At 37.5% G+C, this 27837-nt stretch overlaps 2 protein-coding genes across 4 annotated transcripts; both read right to left on the reverse strand.

Moving 5' to 3' along the window:
- On the reverse strand, positions 1-27299 carry LOC139135886 (ileal sodium/bile acid cotransporter-like). 2 transcript variants are annotated; one of them, XM_070703654.1, is made up of 4 exons: positions 27167-27299; positions 24353-24713; positions 2582-2792; positions 1-1587 (listed from the first exon to the last, which is right to left on the reverse strand). In XM_070703654.1, the coding sequence occupies exons 1-4, from the start codon at positions 27201-27203 to the stop codon at positions 1003-1005; spliced, it is 1194 nt and encodes a 397-aa protein (XP_070559755.1). In that variant the 5' UTR covers positions 27204-27299; the 3' UTR covers positions 1-1002. The 2 variants fall into 2 exon arrangements, with proteins under 2 accessions (XP_070559755.1, XP_070559756.1); XM_070703655.1 differs by lacking the exons at positions 1-1587; positions 2582-2792 and adding exons at positions 22378-23047; positions 23667-23877.
- Positions 12577-20992, reverse strand: LOC139135885 (ileal sodium/bile acid cotransporter-like). 2 transcript variants are annotated; one of them, XM_070703652.1, is made up of 5 exons: positions 20542-20729; positions 17590-17650; positions 16617-16980; positions 15410-15620; positions 12577-15122 (listed from the first exon to the last, which is right to left on the reverse strand). In XM_070703652.1, the coding sequence occupies exons 3-5, from the start codon at positions 16976-16978 to the stop codon at positions 14574-14576; spliced, it is 1122 nt and encodes a 373-aa protein (XP_070559753.1). In that variant the 5' UTR covers positions 16979-16980; positions 17590-17650; positions 20542-20729; the 3' UTR covers positions 12577-14573. The 2 variants fall into 2 exon arrangements, with proteins under 2 accessions (XP_070559753.1, XP_070559754.1); XM_070703653.1 differs by lacking the exon at positions 17590-17650 and having other exon boundaries at positions 20542-20992.
- Positions 27300-27837: the final 538 nt, after the last annotated feature.

Here is a 27837-nt window from a genome sequence, read left to right on the forward strand (position 1 = left end):
GTACATTTATTGGAATTTCGCTTTATTTTGACATTTTTATGAAAAATAATGGAAAACGTCAATAGTATACCTCAGATATTGACCAAAATGGGAACAAAACCCGAATATGTTGTCAACTCCAAAACTGAACTGTTAAACTCGGATGGCTCACGTTGACTAGATTGTCTATATTTATAGGAACGACAATATATTGTAAGTTTCGGTAATAAAAACAATCGTTGTCATTGTATTTTCCATTAGATTTATATTAAATCAAGTCCAAACATGAGAGTTGCTTTCCGACACAAAAAGTTTTTTCAACAATCCTGGGACACGATACGTTTTGCAGGTCAGAAAACTATCGGCAAAATACACTTTCAAATACAAAGTCCATAACATGTGCTGAAAGGAAAAGAAAGCATCTCCGAGATATTGAATTTTTCTGATGACTATTCGGATGAATCGTGTATTTTTCATGAATAGTGTCTTTACATTGGTACCTACTCCCAGATAGTAAAGTTCTTCTTTACTGAATTTCAATTTTACTAAATCTACTTGCGTGATTGGTAACGATGACATCCATAGATTGCTCATGTAAGATAACGAGCTGAGTTGATCGGCTAATATGAAGATTGGTCCGTGTACCATCAATTTCGATAGTTCAGATCGACGTGTCTCTACCATCAATGTAAAGACGCGGTTCCATAAAATTCTGTTGAATCGAATAGAGGATATCTTTCTGATAGTGATTCACATTCCTGTCTTGGTTGTTGCTCAATGCTGAGATGAAGGCAACACCCTCATCCAGTAAGTGTTGGTCAGTTTTTTGCCCGATTCTTTTCTCCCACTGCTTATTATTATTTTGCCATTTTCGAGTTTTTATCGAAGTTCTATAAATAAAATCTTCTAACTGGTAGATTTTCTCGAAGAGCAACACTAAATGACGTTTGTTCTGGGACCTGTTCTTTTCGTTAGTAATCTATTTTGAAAAAAATATATATTGTGTTGCAATAGATGTTAAAATTATAAATACGCTGTAGTGCTGGACATGGTGTCAGCGTAGTTTTTCGATTCGGCTTGATTCGAAAATTCGGTCTGGGCGTGTTTTTCCACCATCTGAGTCATTCCAGGGTTGGAAAGTCCGTCAACTTTCCCTTCCGAGAGTTCAGCTTTTTCCAGTTTCATTTTATCCTCGACGGAGCTGTTTCTTCTCAGGAATCCCTTCTCCTTGAGAATCGCCTTCTTGTAAAACCAATACAAGAAAATAATGAGGAAGCCCTCTGTTAAAACGGTGAAGCTGTGAATGGTTGGGACGACCATCATTTCCGCGACCCGCCCCCCTGCCCCTTCGTTCTGCAAGATGAGGAGGTTGATGAGGCTCAGTGCGAGGGCGCTGTTCTGAATGCCGGTTTCGAAGGCAATGGTCCGGCATTGGTACTTGTTGCGCTTGAAGAACCAGGCGATGGCGTATCCGAGAATGAACGCTAGCAGAGGATAGAGTATGGCTACAGCGTATGGCTGCCAGGATGTCTTGAAAAGTGGAGTAAATGCGATAGCAGATATCGTCAGGAAAACTACCAGACCAAAATTTACCAAGATGTTTAGCACCTAGGGAGAAAACGCAACTTATGAGTGTTTCGTTTTAATTTCTTACTCCTTGATATCTTATTTTCCAAGCTACGCATTCTCATTGACGACGCAATACTGAGCTAAAAATTGAGGGAATGTAATGTGAATGTAAGTGGCCATGCGTGTATGACCAGTAGCAGTAACTTTTGATGATTTTTCACATTGTGTTTTGTTTTTCAATGTCTTGTTCTAATCCAACATTTCAAACATTTGTGGTGAAATACAGTTTTTAGCATCTCAACTCAGTCTGAACATGTTAAGACTGCATTGTTCATTGTTGACGATTGAATTCTGCTCCGGATTAGAATTCAAATGTAAGGCGATAATAGTGCATTTTACACATATATACACTTTGTTAACAAGCTAAATGATTGGTGATTCAACATATTCGGGGGAGTAGAAAATATACCTAATGGCCCTTTAATAGAATGTTAGTCAGTCTAATGAGTATTTTCTTTCAATGTTCATAGAATGGGCAAATTGATATGTACCTCGTTCATAAAAGGACGGCGACACTTGAATTTCGAGGGGAATGAGACAGATTTTAGACCATGTGACTACAGCTGTGTTTTCCCGCGATCGCTTTATCTAATAGAAGCTTAATTTTCGAGAGATGGACATTATTAAGAAATTCGGCATTCATAATATGTGTTCAAGTTCTCCAATCGCATTTCTGAAAATTGTTTAGAGAAATTTAACGCACAGTAGGCTTTTTATTTTACGCATTTACATCGAATATCATACACACGTGGAAAGCTGAATAACCAGCAACATGTTAATCGCCTTCAAGCGTAACACCTTTGTCGGGTAACGTGTTCCTGTCTTTAAAATTCGCAATGAGCGATTTCACATTATGATCATTTTCCAAGGGAACAAAATAGTAAGAAATGCACAGTTTCCAAAATCGCTCAACCAAGAGAAAACACTGGCAAGACTGAATGAGAATCAGTTAAAAGTTGTAAAGGTTTCTCACCATTGCGATCTTGTCGGCATACTTTGGTGCCTTCCAGCGTATTAGCATACCAAAGACAGCCGGGACAAGAAGCAGTACCAACGCTATCACGATATCAAGGGATCTTGGTAACACTGTCGAAGAGATGTTGGCCCAGCTTTGTGAATACAGGTAGATGCATAACGGCATCATTCCTATACCGAGGATATTCGAAGCAGTTGTCATGCATACACTGCGGTAATAAATAAAACAAATGAAGAAGGTTTGAACGATAGCATTTCTGTTTCATCACTTTGCCTCAAGTTTTCCTTAGTAAAGTTTCAGCTTCCAAACTGCAGTTGGAACTAATCTGGGATAATTGGACGGTGAAGTAAGGTCGTTTTAATCTGCAAATGTAAGCTCATCTGCTTTTCTTTCTAAGTTACACACTTGTTTTTATGAGTAATTTGTAATATTGCAACATTCAGCTTTATTGAACCTAACACTTTTGAGAAATTTGAAAAATATGAAGATCCAATTATCCCAAATTAGTTCCAATCGTGTTAGTAGCTCTTGACCATGCACTCACATACTGTTTGCAATTGACATGTAATTTTTTGAAAGAGAAGTGCGCTGTAACTGTGCTAAGAACATAGCGGCATATGTTTAGTCAGAAATCTCAACGATGTTATAGTGGTAGTTATAATCGATCAGTTGATTGAATACTATGTTTAGAGGCAATTTACCTGAGGGTGATGTCTCCCTCCGTCCAATAAGTAAAGAAGTTCGATGCCAGTCAACCAGGACAGCAGGAGACAATGATAGTACCAATAGCCATATTTGGTGTGAGCTTGAAGATGTGAGCCAAAGCAAATCCCAAAGTAGGCATGATACCGAATTGGCACAGCGCCCCGACGGTGATAGCGACTGGTTTTACAAGTATTTGTTTGATTTCCTTTACAGTCATCGTACAACCCATTGCCACCATTATGATCACCAGACTTATGTTGATGTTGATCTGGTTGCCAAGGACAAGATTTCTCGGCGGCATAAATCCACCACGTGTCATATTACTGACGTTTAGGACGCTTTCAGTGGTGAAGTCCATGATCGTCCTAGAAATAAGTACAGCTTGTCATCAAAATTGGTACGGTTTCATTGAATTTGGTTATAAAACGTTGAATAGTTAATGTAACATTGCAAAGGTGGAAAAACGATGAATTCTATAAAAACTACACATATACACATGCGCGCGCGTATAAACATTATTTTTGGCATCTCCAGATAGATTGTTTAAATGTGTGACTTTTTCTTAAATATGACCTACACGCTGTATGGTTGCAGAGGTAAACGTTTATTTACAGTTATCTTGTGTACAGTTTCGGGGAAAATTCAGCGCTATCCATCTCTTCAGACTGTAGCATCGACTTCTCGGCTCAATGCCGAGCAAAGTTCAACCCTGTACGTCTGAACAATTGACATAGAAGTATGGACCTTACCCTGGTAAGATTTATGTGACCCTACAGAAATGAAGTAAATTGTAACTGAAGGTAAGCCTGAAGGGTTGTATATAGCTTGTATTACCTACTCATTTCTGTGTTCGTTTAAATACGCCTTAAGTTGTGCTTGCATCGACTTAAAAGCATCACTGACATGCAGAAACAATGCTAGCAACACATCAAAGGAAACCGACATCTTGCTCGCTAGCGAATTAAGGATCGTGTTACCTACCAAACTGTTCTGCAAAACGAAAAAAGCATCGTAGGAAAGACACTTTGCTTTGTTTCGAAAGTTATCAGTCTCAATGACGCCTCTGTATACTCGACAAATTTATGTTCCAGCCACCGAAAATGATCATGCGATAACTGTCATAGTAATCAGATATCATTGCAATAGGCCGGTCAAGAACGAGTAGTTAATAACAATAAGACTTCCAATATCGAACACGATGTGACGTTGGGAGAAAAGGTACCGTGAAGAAGATGACAAACCACTGCCCCATCAAAGATTCACGAACCACTATGTTTCCATACACACAACAAATGAAAACAATGTTACTCGACATTCGTTTAAGACAATAGGATCTACGGATTGCACGATTCGCCGATCAGTCAAATATGTGTCACCATATTAAGATACTAGAAATTCTATACTAGGAATGAAATTATGATTTTTACAAGTTTGCAAGTATATAATACTCACCGTTTATATATACCGATATTCCCAGACTTTGTTCTCCTCCTGTGCACGGCGCAGACGTTTTCCGTATTTTCAAAATTTTCTCATGCAATGCAAACGATCAACCAATGAATGCAATGCAAACGATCAACCAATGAATGCAAAAACGATCAACCAATGAATGCAATGCAAACGATCAACCAATGAATGCAAAAACGACGGACGAACGAAATGTTGCAGCGAGTTCTATCCACTTCTGCATTTACAAGCGAACTGAGTGTCATACAGTTGAGGGTACACTTTTCATAACGGTAACATCAGCTACACGAATTGGTCCGGGACAAAGTTCATGAAACAGGAGTTCAAACCATTGTTATACATGTATATGTTAATTTCACAAGACTAGTTGCAATTGGTGAAAGTTTGACTCGACATGAACATCTATCACATTAGATATTCATAATCGCAAAATAGCCCGGTAACAAAATCCAGCAATTAAATGTATAGAATAGCCGATTAATCTAATTCTACTCTTCTAACTTTTAAATCTGCACGGGTGTTGTCAAGTATTTATGTTTTTGTCTCTAGCTATAAACTCGGAAAGCCCGCTGGCATAGTTTGTAGCTGTGCAATACACGCAGTTGTGCGCATGACCAAGGAGAGCAAATCAATTGGCGCAAGTTAAGTTTCACAGCAGAACACGTTGGAAAAACGGATGCTGGTGACTCAGAGGTGACGATCTTTAAACGACCGCAGTAGAGATATATTTTACGTACTATCTGAATGCAGGTGTTATTTACTAGAAAAAATTCTTCAATGGGCAACATTGTTTAAAGATTTCATCAGGCAATCCTAATCATATATATAGACCAAAATTTCGATAGCTTCCAACTGTTTGATCCGGCACAGACTATTATAGATTTAGATTTTACAGAGTGAACAAAGTCGAATGATTTGGTTTTCGCTGAAATATTCTACCCGAGACTACAATTTACTTTTCTAAACAATCTTAAATATCTACATTGGCGACACATATTGGTATTATTTGAAAAAGAAGCTATACAAATATTGTTAGAACGATAATATATAAGCTTTTGTGTGAGATGATCAGCATGTAGGGTGCGCTCCTAAAATAAAACATTGATTTTTGACATTCAGAGAAATGTGAGTCTCGGCCATGCCTACGAGATATTTACAATTTAAAAAATAAATGAAGCGTAATTCAATGGAGTCGTGTCAGTTTACACTGTTTATGGAGCACCGACAACATCATAGTTCAGTGAACTCCATTCATTTCGAGTGGATTCCATTAAGATTGACAAATACCGTCTTTTAGAAATCTCCAATCACTCATGCCTGAAAGACCCAACCAGAAAACACACTGACCTAAATTGCCAAACATCGGGCTTGTGACCTCTCACCGACTGCACAGCTCTGAAGCTATGCCGCCGCGAGGCACGTCGATCATTCGAAGTGAAACTTGGACATACTTGGAAGCAAAATATACTAGTAGTCTATAGAGCGAGGAGAAAATTTTGCAGCGCAGGCCTCGGTCGAACGTTTCAAAAGTAACTTGGTTGAATCTGTAGATGACGTGAGCGAAATATTATACCGATAACGGTTAGTTGTTGCATACTTCTGCTAGCCGAAAATTGACGGGAGATTTGTTCAATTGTTGTCATACGGGAACGAGGATCGGCGGTGGTTTACGATGTCCCGCAAAAACATGGGGTGTAACATTCATAATAATCAACTAGGTAAATTGCATCAGTCAGTTTGTTAAATGTACATTAGACTATAAGTTCACAAAGAACATAATATGTATGTCCTACTTCTTGCATCACTCATCCAGAATAGCTGTTCAGACGTTCCTAATCTTATATCCTCTTTTTAGCTCTCTCACTGGCTACATAAAATCTTTCTGTCTCATCACTAGTTTGCCAACATAATAAAGGCTAAATTATATTCTACGTTGTACCATCTATGATCTTTATAATTTGCAGTAAACAGCCACTTTTCACAATAATCTGTTCATGTTCTCCGACGATCTTCCGCGAAAGGCATCATGCAACCATTGTCAGACCACCTTTGAACTTTGTTCCTTAAGTGACTCGACCTCAGACAGCTTTTTGGGCATGGCCGGCTCGCTAACATTTCATTTATGGTGACGTAGCACTGACGTTATTAGCTTTTGTTGTAGATGATATGCGACAACATACACCTGGTAATATATATACACACACACACACACTCACACATTAACGATTAGGAACGGAGGGACGAAAAATTGCATTGATAACATATTGAGAATATGGCAGCTGCAATAGATGCCTTGCAAACGGTTCGTCTACCCGTCCAGTACACATGACGTCTACAAATTTTTCTTCACAGTGTATGAAGAATCCAGACCAATGATATATCTTTAAAAGTGATAAACAATGTCGTTTCGGACACAGATTATATCAACACAATAGATCAAGTCACAAGACGCATTCAGTTCACAAAAATATTCCATTTAAGCAATGTACCACAAAAGCAATGGGTGTCAACGAGGTTTTGACAAGTTCACTCTATATTATATACACTTACAATTGCTTGTGCATATATGTCGTGAACTGATTGTGGTTTATTACTCCCATATTACATCCGTATATTTAAATTCTGGCATGAAACATCAAACACATATTTTTTTCTCTGCTGAGACCGTACCTCGCACTTGTTCTAACGGTGCTATTTCGCGAATATACTAGTGTTATTTTCGCGTCTCGACCAATCAGATTGCTGTGTTAGCGCTATCAATACACAAGTATGATATACTAGTAAGTAAGTAAGATAGAGTAGACATAGCAGCAGCATGCATGTAAATTAATAGCTGGAATTCTCTCAATCAAGAAAACTAATCTATCCTGACTTTCCGATTACGTTACACTGGGAGCATTCATTAAGGTGAGTGCATCATTCTAAAGCATTTCGAAACTGAAAACTTATCCATAAGTATAACTCTCACTGAATCAATAACTATTTCAGATTGAAAATACAATCATTTATTTCTACTTTTTTGACCTAAGGGAAGTAATTCCAGTTTAATCATGTGCTCTATGTTATCATACTTCTGAATGTATCAAAGGACAAGCACATTGTACGTAAAAAAGACATCGAATTAATCAGTGGGCCAAAAGTGACGAATAATTAGGATAACTATACCTATAAAAAGAATTTGTAAAGCTAAAACATTAAGAAATCATAACTATGCTTACTATAACCCATTATATGCCTAGAAAGTAACAAAACGGAAAAACAGAATGTATACGTGAAATATGCACTGCTATTGTTTACATTCGAATTCTAGTCCAGACCAGAATTCGCTTGTAAACATTAACAGTGGAGTTTACATATGTACATGCTGAGTTGACAAACGGAATACAGTATACCTCAACATGCTTATGGGTATAGAACAAAAAAAAATATAGTTCAGATTAAGGTAGTATGCGCCTGGAAACTGTAATACCTAGAACTTTTAGTCGACCTTCCTTCAAGGACACTTTCAAGCACCCTTAACCAAATCAAGAATAAATATCAGTTGTACCATGAAGACCTTGGTACAACAGAAACATATTATCAAACTGAATATTTACCGATATTTTGAATTCAAAATGTCTGCGATACGCGTGCTCACTCAGCTGGAGAAAAACAAATTTTATATTTTCACAAAACTAAAACGTTTAAAACTTTACTTACTCAAAGAGCTTCATAACTGTCCTTTACAACAGTTTACAAGCGGTTGATCAGGAACGTTTGCGGACAAGTTGAAGGGACGAATAGCTGTCTCCAAGTACATTCTACTTTGGGCACAAAAATAGTGAAAAACCAGATATGAACTGAATGTGCTCACGTGTTTTACAACAGGTTCATTAATAGTAGTACGCTTCACAGAACAATGAGATATATGTTATCACTATATGTAGCAGGTTTTTTTAAAACGTCGCACAGTACTCTCAGAGTTTAATCACTAATTACAAAACTTTATTTAATATGCGAATGAGCTGTCAATTAACTTGACACTGCTCAATGCTTTATGGGACAATTAGATATCCATCAGATCAACATTTGTAGCACGTTTTATTTAATTTAATGCTGTAATTTTAGAGTGATTACCCTACATTAACTTGACACTGTTCAATGATTCATAGCACAATTAAATATTTATCAAATCGATATCTGTAGCACGTTTCACAAAATTTTAGTGCCGAAATTTCAGAGTTATATACCTAATTACAAAGTTTATTAAATATGCAAATGAACCCTTAGTTAACTTTATGCTACTAAATGCTTTACAACACAGTTAGATATCTGTCGTATCAGTATGTGCAGCAGTTTCATCACATTTGATGCAGTTATTTCGGAGTTATATGACTAATTATAAGACTTCATGGAATATGCAAATGAGCTAATTATTTACTTGACACTGCTCAATGCTTCTCAGTACAATTGGATATTTATCAGATCAACATCTGTAGCAAGTTTCATCAATTTAATGCTTTAATTTTGGAGTAATAGCACTAATTACAAAGTTCATGAAATATGCAAATGAACCTTAATTAACTTCACACAAATAAATGCTCTACACCACAATTAGATATCTGTCGGATCAGTATCTGCAGCAGATTTCATCACATTTGGTGCAGTTATTTTGGAGTTATATCACTAATTACTAAACTTCATAAAATATGCAAATGACCTATTTGTTAACTTGACACTGCCAAATGCTTCTCAGTACAAGATTTTTATCAAAAAATATTTGGACCCAATTTCACTGACTTGGGTGCCGTAATTTCAGAGTTATATACCTAATTACAAAGTTCATTTAATATGTAAATGAACCCTTAATTAATTTTACACTACTAAATGCTTTACACTACAGTTAGATATCAGTCTGATCAGTATCTGCAGCAGATTTCATCACATTTGGTGAAGTTATATCGGAGTTATATGACTAATTACAAACCTTCATAAAATATGCAAATGAGCTATTTATTAACTTGACACTGCCTAATGCTTCGAAGTATAATTAGATATATATCAGATCAATATTTGTTGCAAGTATCATCAAGTTTGGTGCAGGAATTTCAGAGTTATCTCACTAATAACAAAAGTTCATTAAATATGCAAATGAGATGATAATTGACATGACACTCACAGTATCATCATAATGTTCTTAGATTGTCATCTGTGAAAAGTTTCATGAAATTTTGTGCAGTATTTCTTGATATATGTCTACACTGTCATTACCGTCTCCATAAGGGAAACCATTGTGTGAAAAAAAACGATATTGCATAACTTCATTAATATGCAAGCCACACTAACCAAAATCAGTTCTTGCAAGTAGCACATGGTACCTGTGTACCAAATCTGACTTGAATCCGTTCAGGCGTTTTTGAGTTATCGTGTAAACAGACAGACAGACAGACACACACACACACTAACACACACACACACACACACACACACACACGGACAGACAGACAGACATTGCTAAGACAATAGCCCACGTGTTTACACACGTGAGGAAAAAATAATCAACAGTTACATACAGTTACTGTCCCTCCTAAAGCGGGGCACAATGTAATTGAATCTTTACTTTATCAATTCATTCCATCTCTTTGGTAAGCGATCTTCCCTGACGACGAAAATAACTGACAATGAACCAGGGAAAGTATAATTATGTAACTACGACATTATCATTTGCTTTTCTCTTTGTAAGAAGAAAGATTCAGTTTTCTTTGCCGAACTAAACGGTAGCTTCAGGTTATATACAACTCATTTCTTTTCTGACAAAAGTCATAGCCTCTGCTAACTGCTTCCCAGGTTAAAGGTTGGAAAATTGCTGGGTTTTTTACTGAAAGTTTTAATTGTATATCTTTGTTATAATACATCCTTGCCCTTGCGCCAAAGCAGATCGTGTGAGAAAATACTTCAGTTTCAGATTTTTGATGAACTGTAAAAAAGCATTCAACCAATTGTTTTGTGAAGGCCATATCTGATTGTGTCTTTTTAGCTCACGTGTGTAAACACGTGGGCTAATGTCATAGCGATGTCTGTCTGTCTGTCCGTGTGTGTGTTTGTGTGTGTGTTAGTGTGTTTGTGTGTGTGTGTGTGTGTCTGTCTGTCTGTTTACACGATAACTCAAAAAGGCCTGAACAGATTCAAGTCAGATTTGGTACACAGGTACCATATGCTACTTGCAAGAACTGATTAGATTTTCGTTAGTGTGACTTGCATATTAATGAAGTTATGCAATATCGTTTTTTCCGTACAACGGTTTCCCTAAGGAGACGGTAATGACAGTGTAGACATATATCAAGAAATACTGCACAAAATTTCATGAAACGTTTCACAGATGACAATCTCAGAACATTATGATGATACTGTGAGTGTCATGTCAATTATCTTCTCATTTGCATATTTAATGAACTTTTGTTATTAGTGACATCACTCTGAAATTTCTGCATCAAACTTGGTGATACTTGCAACAAATATTGATCTGATACATATCTAATCATACTTAGAAGCATTGGGCAGTGTCAAGTTAATAAATAGCTAATTTGCATATTTTATGAAGTTTTGTAATTAGTCATATAACTCCGATATAACTGCACAAAATGTGATGAAATCTGCTGCAGATACTGATCCTTCTGATATCTAACTGTAGTATAAAGCATTCAGTGGTGTGAAATAAATTAAGGGTTCATTTGCATATTTAATGAACTTTGTAATTAGGTATATAACTCTGAAATTACGGCACCAAAGTCAGTGAAATTGGATACAGATATTGTTTTGATAAATATCTAATTGTACTGAGAAGCATTTGGCAGTGTCAAGTTAACAAATAGGTCATTTGCATATTTTATGAAGTTTTGTAATTAGTGATATAACTCCGAAATAACTGCACCAAATGTGATGAAATCTGCTGCAGATACTGATCCGACAGATATCTAATTGTGGTGTAGAGCATTTAGTTGTGAGAAGTTAATTAAGGGTTCATTTGCATATTTAATAAACTTTGTAATTAGGTATATAACTCTGAAATTACGGCACCAAATTTTGTGCTACAGATATTGATTTGATAAATATTTAATTGTGCTATGAATCATTAAACAGTGTCAAGTTAATTTAGGGTTTATTTGCATATTTAATGAACTTTGTAATTAGTGACATTACTCTAAAATTACAGCATTTAATTAAATAAAACGTGCTACAAATGTTGATCTGATGGATATCCAATTGTCCCATGAAGTATTGAGCAGTGTCAAGTTAATTAACAGCTCATTTGCATATTACATAAAGTTTTGTAATTAGTGATTAAACTCTGAGAGTACTGTGCGAAGTTGAAAAAAACCTGCTACATATAGTGATAACATATATCTTATTGTTCTGTGAAGCGTACTACTATTAATGAACCTGTTGTAAAACACGTGAGCATATTCAGTTCATATCTGGTTATCTGATTCAATCAACGTACAACACAAAGTGGAAGTCCTTCTGGGCAATACAATCTCACTAAGCAACATATTTATGCAAATGAATACTTAGTAAATGGAGAAAAGCACACTATGTATTTTCGCCTATTCAATTCGTTTTACTGTAAATGTGTTTTAATGTCTTGTAAGCCCTTAGGGCAGGCTGTTGCAACAAAGTTGTGCAAGTCTACAGGTGATATCATGGTGTAACGTGGCTTGGTCGAGTGGTCGTTTGGACAAAATCGTTCCGTTACGTCACGGTCTCTCCATTGTTCGTGGTGGTCGTTGCTATTCTGATTGCTTGTGTACGGGGTCGGTAATAACGCACATACAGGCGAGTGGTACATCATGATTAGGTTACTTTAATCGCGATACGTGTACATGTTTACAGATGTCTAGAAAGGTCGGTCGTCTACAAAGACATGGTCCACCACAGTCAAACAGGCAGGGCTTCTTACTGAAGTCGATACGTCAAAGTTCCAGAGCGTCTACATTTCAGTGGCTAGTCGGATGAGGGAAGTGCGTCTCAACAGGTTCTCCTTAAAGGGACAAAGTCGGCTATTTTTCATGAATATTGTTTGATACGAGATACTATTTATATAGTTTGACATGTTGAAAGATACTGAATGAATGGGTGACCATGCATATATTCGACCTTCGTTTTAGACAAATTAAACAAAACCATCGTGAAAATGAATTAATGGTCATGACCATTAATTCATTTTCGCAATGGTCTCATGTATCATGCCTAAAACCGAGTTGAAAAATGCATGGTCACCCATTCATTCAGTATCTTTCAACATGTCAAACTATATAAGTAGTATCTCGTATCAAACAAAATTCATGAAAAATGGCAGACTTTGTCCCTTTAAACGGTCTCTGGCATTCTCCGCCTAACACACTAAAATGCACAGTTTATATTGAGTAAAGATCTGCATATTGTCATGACTTTGGTATACGTGAGGGATGTCGCTCCCATCTAAGTACAAGGTTAACAGGATGGAAGTATCTTTCAACGCCGAGCATGGCTGAAACTATCTGTCAACATAGCGTCCGGTCAATGCTAATGACTTAAGCAGTTGTCGAAACAATACATTCACTAAAAGAGGATGAATGGTTACTTCAAAGGTCACGAAAATAAACAAGGGAGAAGATGCACCCCGTGCAGGAGGTTACTGTCGGTCAGTTCATTGTCAGTCCTCACAATTAAATTCAAGGGTAAAATTCTAAGCAATCGTCGGACTATGTCACAATTGTAAATAAATCAATTAATCCGTCAGCTATAGACTAATGAATCTGTACTTTATGAATAATACAGGTGTGTATATTGTCTGACCTTAATAACGAGGTTGAGGGCGCTTTGTAGGTAACACACCACAAAACAGATGTTTTGTATGTTTGTAATCAGTGATTTGTTAGATTTCTTTGTTTTATATTATGATGTTTCTAAATGTAATTTGTCAATGTATTCTAATTATATAGCACCCGCAATGACTTTTTGAATGAATATATATTTCATAGTGACTTATAAGCCCAATGGGCTGGGTAGTTCATCTTGTATTTTTCTCTTTGAGTTATATACTTTGGTAATTACATGTCACTACAATAAACATACTACTACTACTACTACTACTACTACTACTACTACTACTACTAAACGACAGACTATGACTTGTTAAACGTTATAAAGGGAGATGGTAGTCGGAACTGCGCTCAAAGGTCATATTGGACCCATACGACCAATGCACACACTATATCCAAGGTATGTTGAAACATTTTGGTCATAATGTGTATTGTAAAAGTATACCGTGGTAGCTATGTTGACGCTATGTAATAAGCACATATCGTCCATTACATACATTGCTTTAAATAAGAAAGTCGCACATGCGCAATTCCGATGACCTCCCCCATTTAAAGATTGTCAAAAGTCCCGCCATATAGTTTACCATATCTACCCCTTATTGATGTTGCGTCAAAGCGCTACGGATGTTAAGTCTATCTGTTGGCTAGTATTTACAGTTTTTTCGCTTGCATTCATGTGGTGACGATTAAGTTCAAACCTCTGCGCACACATATCTGAGTAATGCTGTAATGGATGTATATAGGTATCGAAAGCTTGAAATACCAATGGGACTTCACTGCTCCGACTTTGACGATTTTCTTGAATACTTGTCCTGGCTAAATGCTGTAGCACTGCTACGTAAATATGATCGCTGATTTGTCGCCCTACTCTTCGGAAGGAAACGAGCAAAACAAAGTCCAAATGGTATTTATTGTCCAATGAGTGAACTTCCAAGAATTCCTTTCGCGACTTAACTTGGCCAGATAGTTTTGAATGTTCAGTAGTAGTAGCCGTCATCTGGGAAACCTGTCTGGGCGCCTTTATCTTCCATCTGAGTTGTGGCAGGGTTAATGAAACCAACCTCATATTTCTTCTCAGCAGTTTTAAATTCCTCTTGTCTGGCTTTAGCCATTCTTGCTTTGTGCTCTTTCAAAAATCCCTTTTCTTTCAGAATGACCCTCTTGTAAAACCAGTACGCACCGAGAATCAGAAAGCCCTCTGTCACAGAGAATATAGCGTGAAATAAAGGCACAACGACCATCTCAGAAAGGGTAGCGGCTTCCTCTATATTCTCAATGATAAGCAGGTTGATGAGGCTGAGTGCGAGGGCGCTGTTCTGGATGCCTGTCTCAAAAGCGATGGTGCGGCATTGATGCTTGTTTCGTTTGAAGAGCCAGGCGACCAGGAAGCCGGCCGCGAACGCTGTAAGTGGGTACAGAATACCAACTGCGTATGGTCTCCAGGACTCTTTGAACATGGGGAAGAATGCAACGACATAAATAACGGTGAAGATTACAAAGGAGGCATTCATCAGTAAGTTCAGTGCCTGGAAAAGAATGACAAATGTTACTCGTTATCTTCATACAGGTGTAGATGTCACAATAAAGTTTTTAACGGCCCTTGATTATGTTTATGAAATATGCAATAGATACCCAATAATCATGATATCTTAAGTAATTTAACATCAATAACCTTTACCATCAGAAACTGGAATTTGCATTCGCATTTCTGTCAAACAATTGCATGCCATCTGTAATTATTCATATTTGCCAGAAAATCACAGAATAAGGAGCTGAATATGAGTTCGTGAGCCTTGTTTGTGTGATGACTTACAAAGGCGAGCCTGTAAGCAAACTTTGGAAGCTTCCATTGAATCAGCATGCCGATCACTACAGGGACCAACAGGAGGAGCAAAGAAATGACGATGGATATTGTAGGAGGCAGCAATGTCGTGGACAGATTGATCCAGCTTTGGGAATAGAGGTAAATACACCAGGGCATCATTCCAATCCCCAGAATGTTGGAAACCGTTGTCATGCACACACTGGAAGGAAATCAAACGATGATATTGTTGAAAATTTTATTTGTTTAAGTCTCTTAGTGACCAAACTTGATTTCAGTAATATTTTTACTCTATCTATAGGAGGTGATCAAACGAGCTGTCTGGAATTCAAAGTGAGCATGGTACGAAACTTTCATGGAGAGAACGACACCGCTTTCGAAGGAATTCAATTGATTAAATAAGTGACCACATATGTTGACCAACACAACAAACACAACAATAGCCAACACAACAATAGCCTGGATATCATGCGTGAAGTTGTGACCATGCACGACAATATATGTTTAAATTCATCTGATAATTTCCACAAAAACAGGTAATAGACGATTAAACCATGCGACGATTACGGAATAAAACAGTCGTTGTATAGTAGTGAAAGACAGGCGAACAAGACTGGGAAGGAAACTTTGGGTTCATTGCGAGTTTTTTAAGTTAAAGTATGAAACATTTCCGTTCTTCTGCTAAGTTTGTGTGTTTGTGTGTGTGTGTGTGTGTGTGTGTGTGTGTGTGTGTGTGTACAGTGACGTGTGCAATGTTTGTATGTGTAGACAGTGACTGGTTTATATATATATAGGAGGGACTGTTTTACGTTTTAAAGCCGTATCGAATATCGAAATATATGCTTATCAATTGAAACTGTGATGACTGTACACAGGATTCGTAACAGTTAATTTTTATTGACAAGATAACATTTTAGTTCTTGAATTTTACCCTCTCCAAGCCCGGGATCCAAACAAGTGTTTGCATTGCCAATATTCTAGACTAGTTTCGACACAGATACTTAGAGAAAGGCATTCGAGAATGGATATATTTGAATACACGGGACTTTACATAATAAAATATTTAAAAGTTAATGATTGCAGAATAACTAACGGATCTTTGTGTCAGCCTGGCGAAATTTTCAATGTTTTTAAAATATATAATATTTTATCTCCTTAACGATTCACACAATACACAGTGATTGCAAATTAAACTTACCTTAGAGTGATGTCACCTTCTGTCCAGTACGTGAAGAAGTTCGATGCAAGGCCACCAGGACAAGAGGATACGATGATAGTACCAATAGCCATATTTGGTGATAGCTTGAAGATGTGAGCGAAGGCAAATCCCAAGGTAGGCATTATGCCGAATTGGCACAGCGCCCCCACAGTGATAGCGACGGGTTTGACCAGAATTTGTTTTATGTCTTGCAGGGTCATTGTACAGCCCATCGCTATCATAATGAAGGCAAGGGTAATATTGATAAGGATCTGGTTGCCTACTAAGAGATTTTCCGGAGGGGCAAATCCACCCGTCGCGTTACTGTCGTTAAGAGCGGTTTCCATGGTAGTGGTATCCATGACTGAAAGAGACAAAACAATTATTTAGTAGTATCAGATCTAGGTTATCTTATTTCGAAATAGGAAAAGCTTACGCTCATTGCAAGCATTGAAATCTGAGAAAGATATGAAGAAAATTTCATGTCTGGAAAGAACGGTCATTACATGCATAGTTGTTCGCATATATATATGATGGAGTACAATACCGACCTAGGTCACATTGTGTCAAGATGAGAGAGTTGATCAACCGTGAAAACATAGTCTATGCTATGTTCTTGTCATGTGATTGTCCTAAACGAAATGCAACTTGCATAATAATAGGTCGTTGTTCACCAGCATATATCATAGGAAAGAACTATAGGAACTGTATCAACAGGAAAAAGCAGGTCATATTGCGGGCACCTTGTACTGACCTCTGTCTGTTAAAACTTGGTTTCAAATGCCTTAAAGTTTAAGCGAACAGTTTGTCAAGCAGCAGAAGGGCTTCGTTGAAATAATGATCAAAACGTTGGTGTGAAAGAAGGTTTTGCACATTGTGCTAGCAATACAGACCTGTAAGAATAGAATTACTGTATAAACGTTTTGGCTCAAAAACGAGATTTCTAGAGGTGCTTGTTTGTTTGCTTGCTTACTTGAAAAGGGCTGTTTCTTGGCCCGTAGCCGCGAGTGGTTCGTTATGTAAATTCTGTAGTCCTGTGATTTTAAAAGAAAGTGGGTACGTATCTGATTTCGCAGTTCAGACAGCAACACATTTCGAACATTTTGACTGTTGTAGATGACAAGGAAATAAACAAAACACGGAAAACTAACTGATAGTACCACTCTGTTCAAACATTGTATATTGCGTTCGACACGTATATGGATGAGAAGCTTGGTAAATCTGGTCCACAGATGAGCTAAATAGGATTGTTCAAGGGTCTGTATATCATGGAGCTAGATATTTCTGGCTACCAGATATGAGCTAAATGTAGCTACAGTCAATGAGAAGGTATCTGTATATCATTGCATATTGCGCTTCACTTGTATACGTTCGCCTTTTTTTTGTTATTTTTTAATGTTTTAGGGAATGAGCTAGAGATTTTACCCTCCACATGACTTAAGCTTATTATATGATCTGGTATTTTTGACCGCTGCAAGATTCAATCCAGCATTTGTAAATTTTGAGTCAGTCTGGTTTATACAGGTCAAGTGCTGCGAGTCATATTCTTAATCTCTGACCTTGTATTAGACAGCTATCGCAAAATGAACACTTCTTTGAGTAAAGTATCGCAAAATGTACATCTAAACCTTTGACAAAGGTCGTTTTAACATTCTATTTACAAACCGCGACGTACCTGACCCGTATGGTAAATAAATGATTGCTTAAGAGTAAGTCATTTTAATAACTTTCAAGTGTCGACCAAATCTTACCAGCGTTTAATCTTATGTATGTGCTAATTATTCGTCATCTTTGCCTTCATTTCGACACTTGTACATGATCAAATTTTAATTGTTTATCAAACGTAAAAATGGGTGAATAATTCAGATTTATAAAGGATCAATGAAATTAAGTGATATTTATTTTTGACATTCGAAAAATTATTTGCATACACTTACCAATCTTAATTTGAAGCATTAGCCATAATATTGAAACGCAAAAATCTATGAAAACAGAGATTTCATTATATTAAGTAAGCAATCTTCACTGCGCCGAGTGATGCTGTTTTCGAGTTCAATGTAAATACCGGATGCATAAAAATATGTTTATGATCATCAGTTTCAACTGAACACTTAAATAGTGTGCTATTTTTCTTTACATCCTGTAAAAAAGGGGTACATTTTTCACTCTAGAAAACCGGTCACCTGGATGATTATTGCACTGGATGTCTGGCAAACGTGACTCTTCAAGTTCCCTAAGGAATACACGGTAGACAATACTTCTGCTGGAGTACTTTTTCTCAAATTTGCACGGTGACGGTAATGTTAACCGATCTTCAGTCTTCTCCAGCTTTAGTCTGATGCTGTGATCTTCTTATACAGAATAGTTTTGCTACTTATTAGATAACTGAGTTGAGCGTGTAGGCCTAGATAGACTTTTACAAAGATTGAGTAGTTCACACTCCAGAGTCAAGGTACCGCAAACCATATACCTGTACAATATTTGCTGATATTGGAAGAATTCTACCGTCCTCCTCCGGTCGTATATAATGACGGCTCCCTAAATTGTGAGAGTTACAAGCACACATCTATTAACACTGCCTTGCAAGGTTTCATGGGAACTTTACATCAGTCGAAATCGACTCTTAAACCAAATATTTCCATAAAAATGTAAGGTTCAGAGCAAATGACAGTTTCCCTTCACTCGAAAAACTCATTACATGGCCCTACGCTAAGCCATGGCACCTAGGTATTTTTATTATGTCAAAAGTCACTGGAGTAATTTGGTGAATTCACCAAATAACAATGGATTTGTTGCTTTGGGTCAATCTTGACGGATGCAGCTAGCTGGCAGGGTACGCTTACCCATTCCGGACACCTGGTACCACCACTATTTTCGTGGTTCAAGATGATCCCATTGCCTTTGTCATTTTCGATATATTCCTTGGACCTGGTAAATTTCATAGTTACCATGAATGATAATTATTATTCGACCTCATTTGATGTCTCTTACCTTGACCGCGTGTTAAGATATAAAGGACAAAAGACTTTTCAGGTTCACAGTGAGAAACGTGTACATCTTAGCAGTATTCGTTTGTTGACTGTGTGCCCATACACTTTACATATGGTAAACACGTACACGTCGTATACATAAAAGAAATTTACGGGGTTTTTCATCAGTGTAGGCCTGAGTAAGCCCTGTTTCACCACCATTTTATTAGCATGCATGCCACGGCGCCTTTGGCGGAGACATAACACAAACTCTTTCCGGAGAATGTGACCATGTCGAAACATAGCATGCTGGTCGAACTGGAATCAACGTGTGTTGTTAAACGTGAACATAACGAGGTTTCGACAATATTTAAACTTTGACTGACGACAGGAATATGACGTGGCCGAGGTTTACTAGCGCATTCCAACGTGTTCGGCGAACGTATATAAATGTTCGTAGTTTATTTCCGTTGAAATTTTACTGAACGCTTAGGGACTGGTCAGTTTCTTTATGACTGATTATTAAAGTTACGCGCCCGAAGGGCGCGCCGAAAAATACAACTGAATGATGAAATTTGTGGCTGACGCTAGCATTTTAGGCAATGATGAGCCTGTGTCAAAATTCAAAAACACACTGACCCCCCCCCCCTATTGGGCATTTCAAAACATGGTGACCCCCTGTCACCAAAGTCAAAAACAGGGGGACCCCCCCATGAATCCATCGCCCCCCCCCGGCTGAAGAAACTGACCAGTCCCTTAAGATCCACTATTTCTTACGTGGCCGCCCGACCTACGAAGAAATCGTCCATTTTGATCATCTCACGCTTAAGACATAGACAAGAGAGAGAGAGAGAGAGAGAGAGAGAGAGAGAGAGAGAGAGAGATCAATACTTTGTGTGAGTACAAGTTATTGGTATATCAACACACGTGGAAACAAACAACAAAACAACACTTACCTTTGAAAGATCTAAACGTCTTGTTTGGCCCAAGTACTAGCTTCGGCTTATCTGTTAGACAGTACTGTGAGTACAGCAGTAGTTACCAGCCTCAGCATGAAGTTCCTGGCTTTTGCCGAGTGAATTCTTCTGGACAGACGTTTAAAATACTTTCTATTGTTGGATTTTACGTCAGTCAACGGGCGTGCCATTCAGTGGACAGGTCGTCAAAACATGACCTAAACTACTTTGCCTAAACTGTCTCAAGCAAATGTGGCGTCAAGTCGACTCTGGCTGCGCCTTATAATTATTATTTTAATCAACCCGGTGGTTTACCTTTTTCTGGTGCGACTTAAGACCGAAGTTTTCTGAGTTCTGAAATACATAAAATATACATTCAAGGCTGCAATGCTCTTCGTCGTTTCGGTGATAGCCTAAACTGTATCGCTGCACATATGTCATTTACTCTCATAGATCACGTTGTCAGTGGTTAATACCTTGTAAGGGTTATAGCCAATTACAATGCGCAGTCTCTGTAAGGGAACTAACAGCATCGACCTTTTGGTTGTTACCCGGGAGGTCGTCAAAGTGGCTGAAACATTAAGTGAATCAATTAATAAATATATTATCCAGAATAGAGTACCTGTACATTCAAAATTCAGTTTGCCGCTAAAATTCAAAATGTATCGTGAATAAAATCTCATTTGTTGATTGATGTACACAAAGGACAGATACATTTCTCTTTTGCAGGTAATTAAACTCTCCATTCAGCAGAAGTACTATTTTTCAAACACTAAGGATTTTCATACTAAGACGCAACAAATACAACCACACTTTGTTAACTTTTTTGAAGGGTTTAATTTTCACCTTAGCGTCAACATTATAAGACCACAACGGAAGTGGGCGGATGACCAAACAATAAAAGATTACTGTGAATATAAATCCTATAGATGACTATACTGAGCGGTGGCAGGCCAGGTTCCATTACTTGTAGATTGCATAGATTGCACAGACTGGCCGTGATTGCAGTGCAATGAAACAAATGCATTTTACAGGTGAATTAGCATTGAGGAAAGAGCAACGCCATTGGCGAAAAAAGTATAGGCTTGATTCGATTCTTTTTACCAGCCAAAAATTAAAATAAGCGTAACACGATATTTTGTTTAAAATCACATGTCAGGGAATAATTTGCTAAATCACTGTCAGTCATATATGCTAAAACTTTTATTTCTAAAACGTCCATAGTAAATACGAATTAGGTAAACGGAGACTTATAAATGTGGTATGGCATTTTAAAGAAATTTGACCAAAGTATAGGCACTTTTAGCATAACCTGAAGCGAATGTAACTGAAACTTTTCGTAATATTTTCATCATTTTTGATCTCGAAAAACAATTATCTTTTCCTTTAAGGTATTCTTGAAGAATTTTGGAGTATAAAGTATTGTCTTTACTGATACAACGCATTATTAACGAAATGAAATGTTATAGTTGGCCAACAAAATCTAGTCGAGACAGTTATCCAATTGTCAACAATTAAATCTGACATGATAATGCACGTACAGATTACGTTGCCTGATTTATAGAGTAGTATAAGAACTAGTAATTCAGAAATGGAAGGAGAACAATAGAAATGTAACGAGTTAGGCCTACAGCAAATGAAGTTGATCGCCTCGTGTGTGTGTGTGTGAATATATATATATAATATATATATATATATATTATATATATAATATATATATATATATATATATATATATAGTTGAAGTTGAAGTTGATCGCCTCGTGTGTATGTGTGTGAATATATATATATATATATATATATATATATATATATATATATATATATATATATATATGTATGTATGTATGTGTGTCTGTGTTTGTGTGTCTGTGTGTGTCTGTGAGTCTGTGAGTCTTAGTGTCTGTGTGTAAAACATTATACGAAAACAGTAGTTGCGGCAATTTTTCAGTCGTCTCGTCTTAGTTGTTCAAAACTAAAGATCGGTTTGAACCGTTTTGTCAACCATATTTGGCAATCCTGGGTTTGCGAATCCGTCACTAATTTCTTTTTCCGGGAGTTGGTATGCTTCTCTCGTTGGGTTCTTGTCTTTCTCAGCTGTCTTGCCATGACTGAATCCCTTTTCCTTGAGAATGACCTTTTTGTGAAACCAATAGCAACCGACGATGGAGAAACCTTCCGTCAATACCGTGATGCCGTGAATCAGAGGTACGACCATCATTTCGGCGATGTCGCCACTTGCGCCTTGATTCTGTAAAATGAGGAGGTTGATGAGGCTCAGAGCGAGGGCGCTGTTCTGAACACCGGTCTCAAAGGCGATGGTGCGACATTGGTACTTGTTGCGTTTGAAGATAAAAGCGATGAAGTAGCCAAGAGCAAACGCGACGACGGGGTATATGATGGCCACTGCGTATGGCCGCCATGACGTCATGAAGACGGGACGGAATGCTAATACCGAAATGACCACAAAAGTTATTAATCCGACGTTTACCAAGAGGTTCAGTATCTGGAAGGAAGAACAATCAATAGTTTTAATCTAGATGAAAATATCACATCCGTTACTGAGATATCCGGCTGGAAAGTTTCAAATAGCTGCTCCTTCCCACAGAGGTCACTTAAGTGTTGATTTGCTCATAGGCTTGCTACGTTGTCTCAGGGAAGATCTATAGGACCGTGGACTCAATGAACTAAAATAAAGCAGCTCCAGTATAAATTGCTGCAAAGAAACCTTTTGCAGCCGTGGCACTTTTTAAGAAGAAAATAAACCGTGGAGTTCTTTCCAGAGTATGCATTAGTGATCGAAATTCCGAAATTTTCAAAGCAGAAAATAGTATGTACTCTGACTGCATTTTACAAGATGTGACAGCCTGTCCCTAAACGTAGACAATGTACAAAAGACGGGAGTTAGACATGCAGTGTTCGCATAATTTGTGATGTCAAATTTTATTTGTCTTAGAAGAAATGTTACCATCGACAATACTTATCCGAGAGCAATATGCAGCTAAAATGAAAACTGATCGGCATTGACATGGCAACGGGAAAATAGAAATGTTTAGATATCAATTACTAATCCTCGAGTTAATCTGATGTCAGCTTTCTTGTCTGAAGTTCGTAATGTCGCTTACTATTGCAAGCCTGCGAGCGAGCGTCGGTTTTTTCCAGCGAATCAGCATTCCGATTGCAGCGGGCACAAACAGAAGCACGAGAGATAAAATGATATCCCGTGTCTGTGGCAGCACAGTCGTGGACAGATTGGCCCAGCTTTGGGAATAGAGGTAAATACACCATGGCATCATTCCAATTCCCAGAATGTTGGAAGCAGTCGTCATGCACACACTGGAATAAGACATAAAATCTTTAGCACCAAGTCAGCAAAGAACGCACATAAGGAATTGGAGCAATACTCGACATTGCATTGTTGTACACTAGACATTATAGATTTTTTCTCGAAATGTTCAGAAGTAAAAATGACTAAAATCATTTCTTTCAAGTCGTAAAGATTCTTACTTTGTAAACTTTGACTACTTAATTTCCATTTCAAAACTTTATCTGAGACTGTAGAAGTCTATTTAGATACTTATCAAAGAGAATGGAATATGATCTTAATCGGGCTAGGTATTGTACATGAAATTTGAGACCCTGAGTCTTTTGATGAGATAAACTAGCTTGGAAATATCATGTAACATTAACCAAATAGCCTGTATAAATTCAAGTAAGATGTGGCAGTTTTCGATTTAGCTTCCTATAACTCATATCACTGTTTTAGGTTCATTTGCTTCTTTGCAAGTATCTGTGTTCGAGAACTACACACCTGAGGGTGATGTCTCCCTCCGTCCAGTAAGTAAAGAAATTTGATGCCAGTCCACCAGGACAGCAGGAGACAATGATAGTACCAATAGCCATATTTGGTGTGAGCTTGAAGATGTGAGCCAAAGCAAATCCCAAAGTAGGCATTAAGCCGAATTGGCACAGCGCCCCGACGGTGATGGCGACTGGTTTGACCAGAATTTGTTTGACTTCTTGCAGGGTCATCGTACATCCCATCGCTATCATTATAAGAGCTAGTGTCAAGTTAATGTTGATTTGATTGCCGATGACAAGATTAAGTGGTGGACTAAAGCCACTCGTCGTGTTACTGGCGTTGACCATGGCTTCTGTGGTAATGTACATCTCTGTAGAAGAGAAAGTAAGAACTTAGTAAATTCAATGTTATGTTTTTGTAATTAATTAAATTCTTTTCTATTCAACTCTAACTTCAATTAAATCCAGTTCGATTTATTTCAATTCAATTCAATTTTGCTCATTTTAAATTTAATTCTAATTCCAAGTCAGTTCTAGTTAATTCGATTTTATGCAATTCGACTTTAATTTAAATTCAATTCAATGTTATTCAATTCATTTTCAATTCCATTTCAATTAAATTCAATTGATATCAATTCATATACAGTTTCAATTCAATTCAATTTAGTGCAATTCAATTTATTTCAATTCCAATTCAATTCAATTCAATTCAATTTAGTTCAATTCAGTTCAGTACAATTCAATTCAGTTTAATGCAATTGAATGCAATTCAAATACTTCGTTTGGAGCCCTACATTACTTTTATCGGCAATATACTAGAAGTGGTCCAGCATCAAGTGATGATGTCAAAGATGAAAATAAGGTCGAAGGTTATCTTTTAACAAGGGGTGATCAAATTATTATCAAATTATTTTGGGGTTGAGAGTTATGAATTTTGGCTTTTGGAAATGTTTTCGAAAAAAGGACCCAATATCCAGAACCCTGGCAGACATCACTACCTTGCATAGAGCGCTGATACAGTCATTGTCAGTACAAGTCTACATACGAGGTACAAAATTGGCAATATAAGCCGGCAAACGTGAAGGTTAAAAGAAAACTTTACTATCTCTGGTACAGAAATTTCCGAAGTTGTTCTCAATCTGTTGTATATGTTAAATTATATCATACCAGTATAGTGATGGTGCAAATACAGCGATCTGATTGGTCGAGACGCGAAAAGAACCGTGGTATATTGGCGATGTACCACGGCTGGCATGCGCACTAGCTCTCGGCCTGAGGAAAAGTCCTTTTATTACGTTCCATGCCAGAATTTCAATATACTGTTATGATATAATAGCAATAAATCACACCCAGCGACGGTATACCACTCGATTTTGACCATTTCACTTCATATATGCGCTGGCTATCGCTCGTGCATATATGTCGTGAACTGGTCAAAATATCGTGGTATACCATCGCTGGGTGTGCTTTATTGCTTAAACTTACAACGACACACAAATAAACGGGCCATAAATAACATACATCACATAAACATTGGCAATATGATTTTCAAAAGATTATGGATTTGGGATAAACCGAGTTTTATCTTAGTAACTGCTCCTAAAACGAAAATCTACGAGTGGCTATCGAATGGAAGTTATTTATCAATATGACTTGTATGCTAGTCACACTCTTCACGATTATTTCTTCCTTCTTCACTGGTATTACTCCGCTTGCTTACGCTCGCTCAGTTCCGACAATTTTGTCTGCTAACTCCGATTCCTGGCCTTCGTTGTGCTTCAGGCTTCACACAACACAAAAATTAAGCTGTCGAAAATCTTAAAGTTGAGGAAAGTTAAGATGTTATTCCCATTTCAATTTTATTAGTTAGTGCCATAATTAGTGGGCGGTCTGTGTTGTGCCTACGGTCTTTGCGACGACATTAGTCGGAGGCTATGCTACTTCTTGTATGTTGTCCCCTTTTTCTTATAAGTTTACTAGCATGAATACCTAAACTATACACGTCTTTAACAAGTAAAAATAATGGCAGGCGTCTTTCGCACTCATGACTTATGTGATGGATCGCTACGGATTGGACGCGATTAGGCGTATTAGATTATTTTGACGTCGGGTAGTCCTACACTTAAACACATTTTAGCGTCGGCCCCTAGATATACATTGAATCTAATGTCGGCAACGGTCAACAAGATTTGACCTGACTTGCAGACGTTACCTGTAACAACGCTGAAACCTTGCAGACCTTTGGCACACACGTATTGTTATAAATGCGCAACTTGCGAGACTTAAGTTTCAAACCTATCTATTAATTAATTAATTAATTAATTAATTACGACAATCTTTGTGTACGTTTTCATTTTCCAATTCGTTCTTCCACGTTCATTCTATACCTTGATATAACGATAAGTCTTATTCAAAGATGGTGTAAAAGCAGATTTATTATGACTTCGAGGGTCCTTCACTGTTATTTGCAAATACTGGGTATCTCATGATTGGTCATTCTTGTTTTTAACAGAAAACTGACCAGACAACCTTCTAACATCTATTCTCCATGAATTTTCAAAGTCCATCTTGAAGTGTCGCCACTCTGTGTACACTTAGCAAGAAAGTCGATGCATGGCGGCGTAAAATACAATTTGTGAGTACACTATTTACAGTCCTCTCGAAAACCGACCCGTGGACTGAAATGTCAAAAAAACAAGAATAGAAACAGAACTGACATTATACAAACAAGCAATCCTGTATATTAAAGTGGATGTACATGTAAGACAGCAAACGTTCAAACCAGGTCCATTTGAATGTGAAAAAAGACGATATCACACCTTACCTGTCTTTCGGTCTGTATGCAATCCTACCAAATTCATCCAAATTTGGCAGAAATACTATTTACATCTGACTTTGAAATGTTGGAATATCGACTGTACTAATTTGGTTATGTCCTGTCGGACTGCGGTTGTTGAATGATTAGGTATGTCAACTAATGTGTCGTACTTGCCTCGTTTTGATACCTTTCAATCCTCGACAGGGTTGTCATGTTCGATGAGATCCGAGGGAGTACTTTATGATCGTCTTTTATACACCTGATACGATGGACTAAGTTTCAACTCATACGAGCTGATCGTATACAAATTGTTTCTGCGATTCCTGTACTTTTTTTGTCCATGAGCTTCATTGTTTCTGATACCCAACAACGACTAACACAGAACTGATTGCAGTGATAGCATTTTCGTTATTATTATCGGTTTGTGGACTGCATATGTATATCATCTCTTGACACACGAATGAATTCTCTGAAGCCATAATCACGATATAAATCCAGATTTAAGTGCACCCACAAAAAATAATAGTACTATACATGTCACTCGCTGCTGATGTAAAATCTGTAACGCAGAATTGCCCTGTTTGCTAAATTTCGCTTTTTTTCAGACGGAGTTTTATGATCAACATCTTGAATGCAGCGCAGGTAGCTTATCCTCTTTCTGTTTAGAGACTTAGTTG

The sequence above is a fragment of the Ptychodera flava genome, chromosome 6, assembly GCF_041260155.1.
Source record: "Ptychodera flava strain L36383 chromosome 6, AS_Pfla_20210202, whole genome shotgun sequence".
Taxonomy (NCBI): Eukaryota; Metazoa; Hemichordata; class Enteropneusta; family Ptychoderidae; genus Ptychodera; species Ptychodera flava.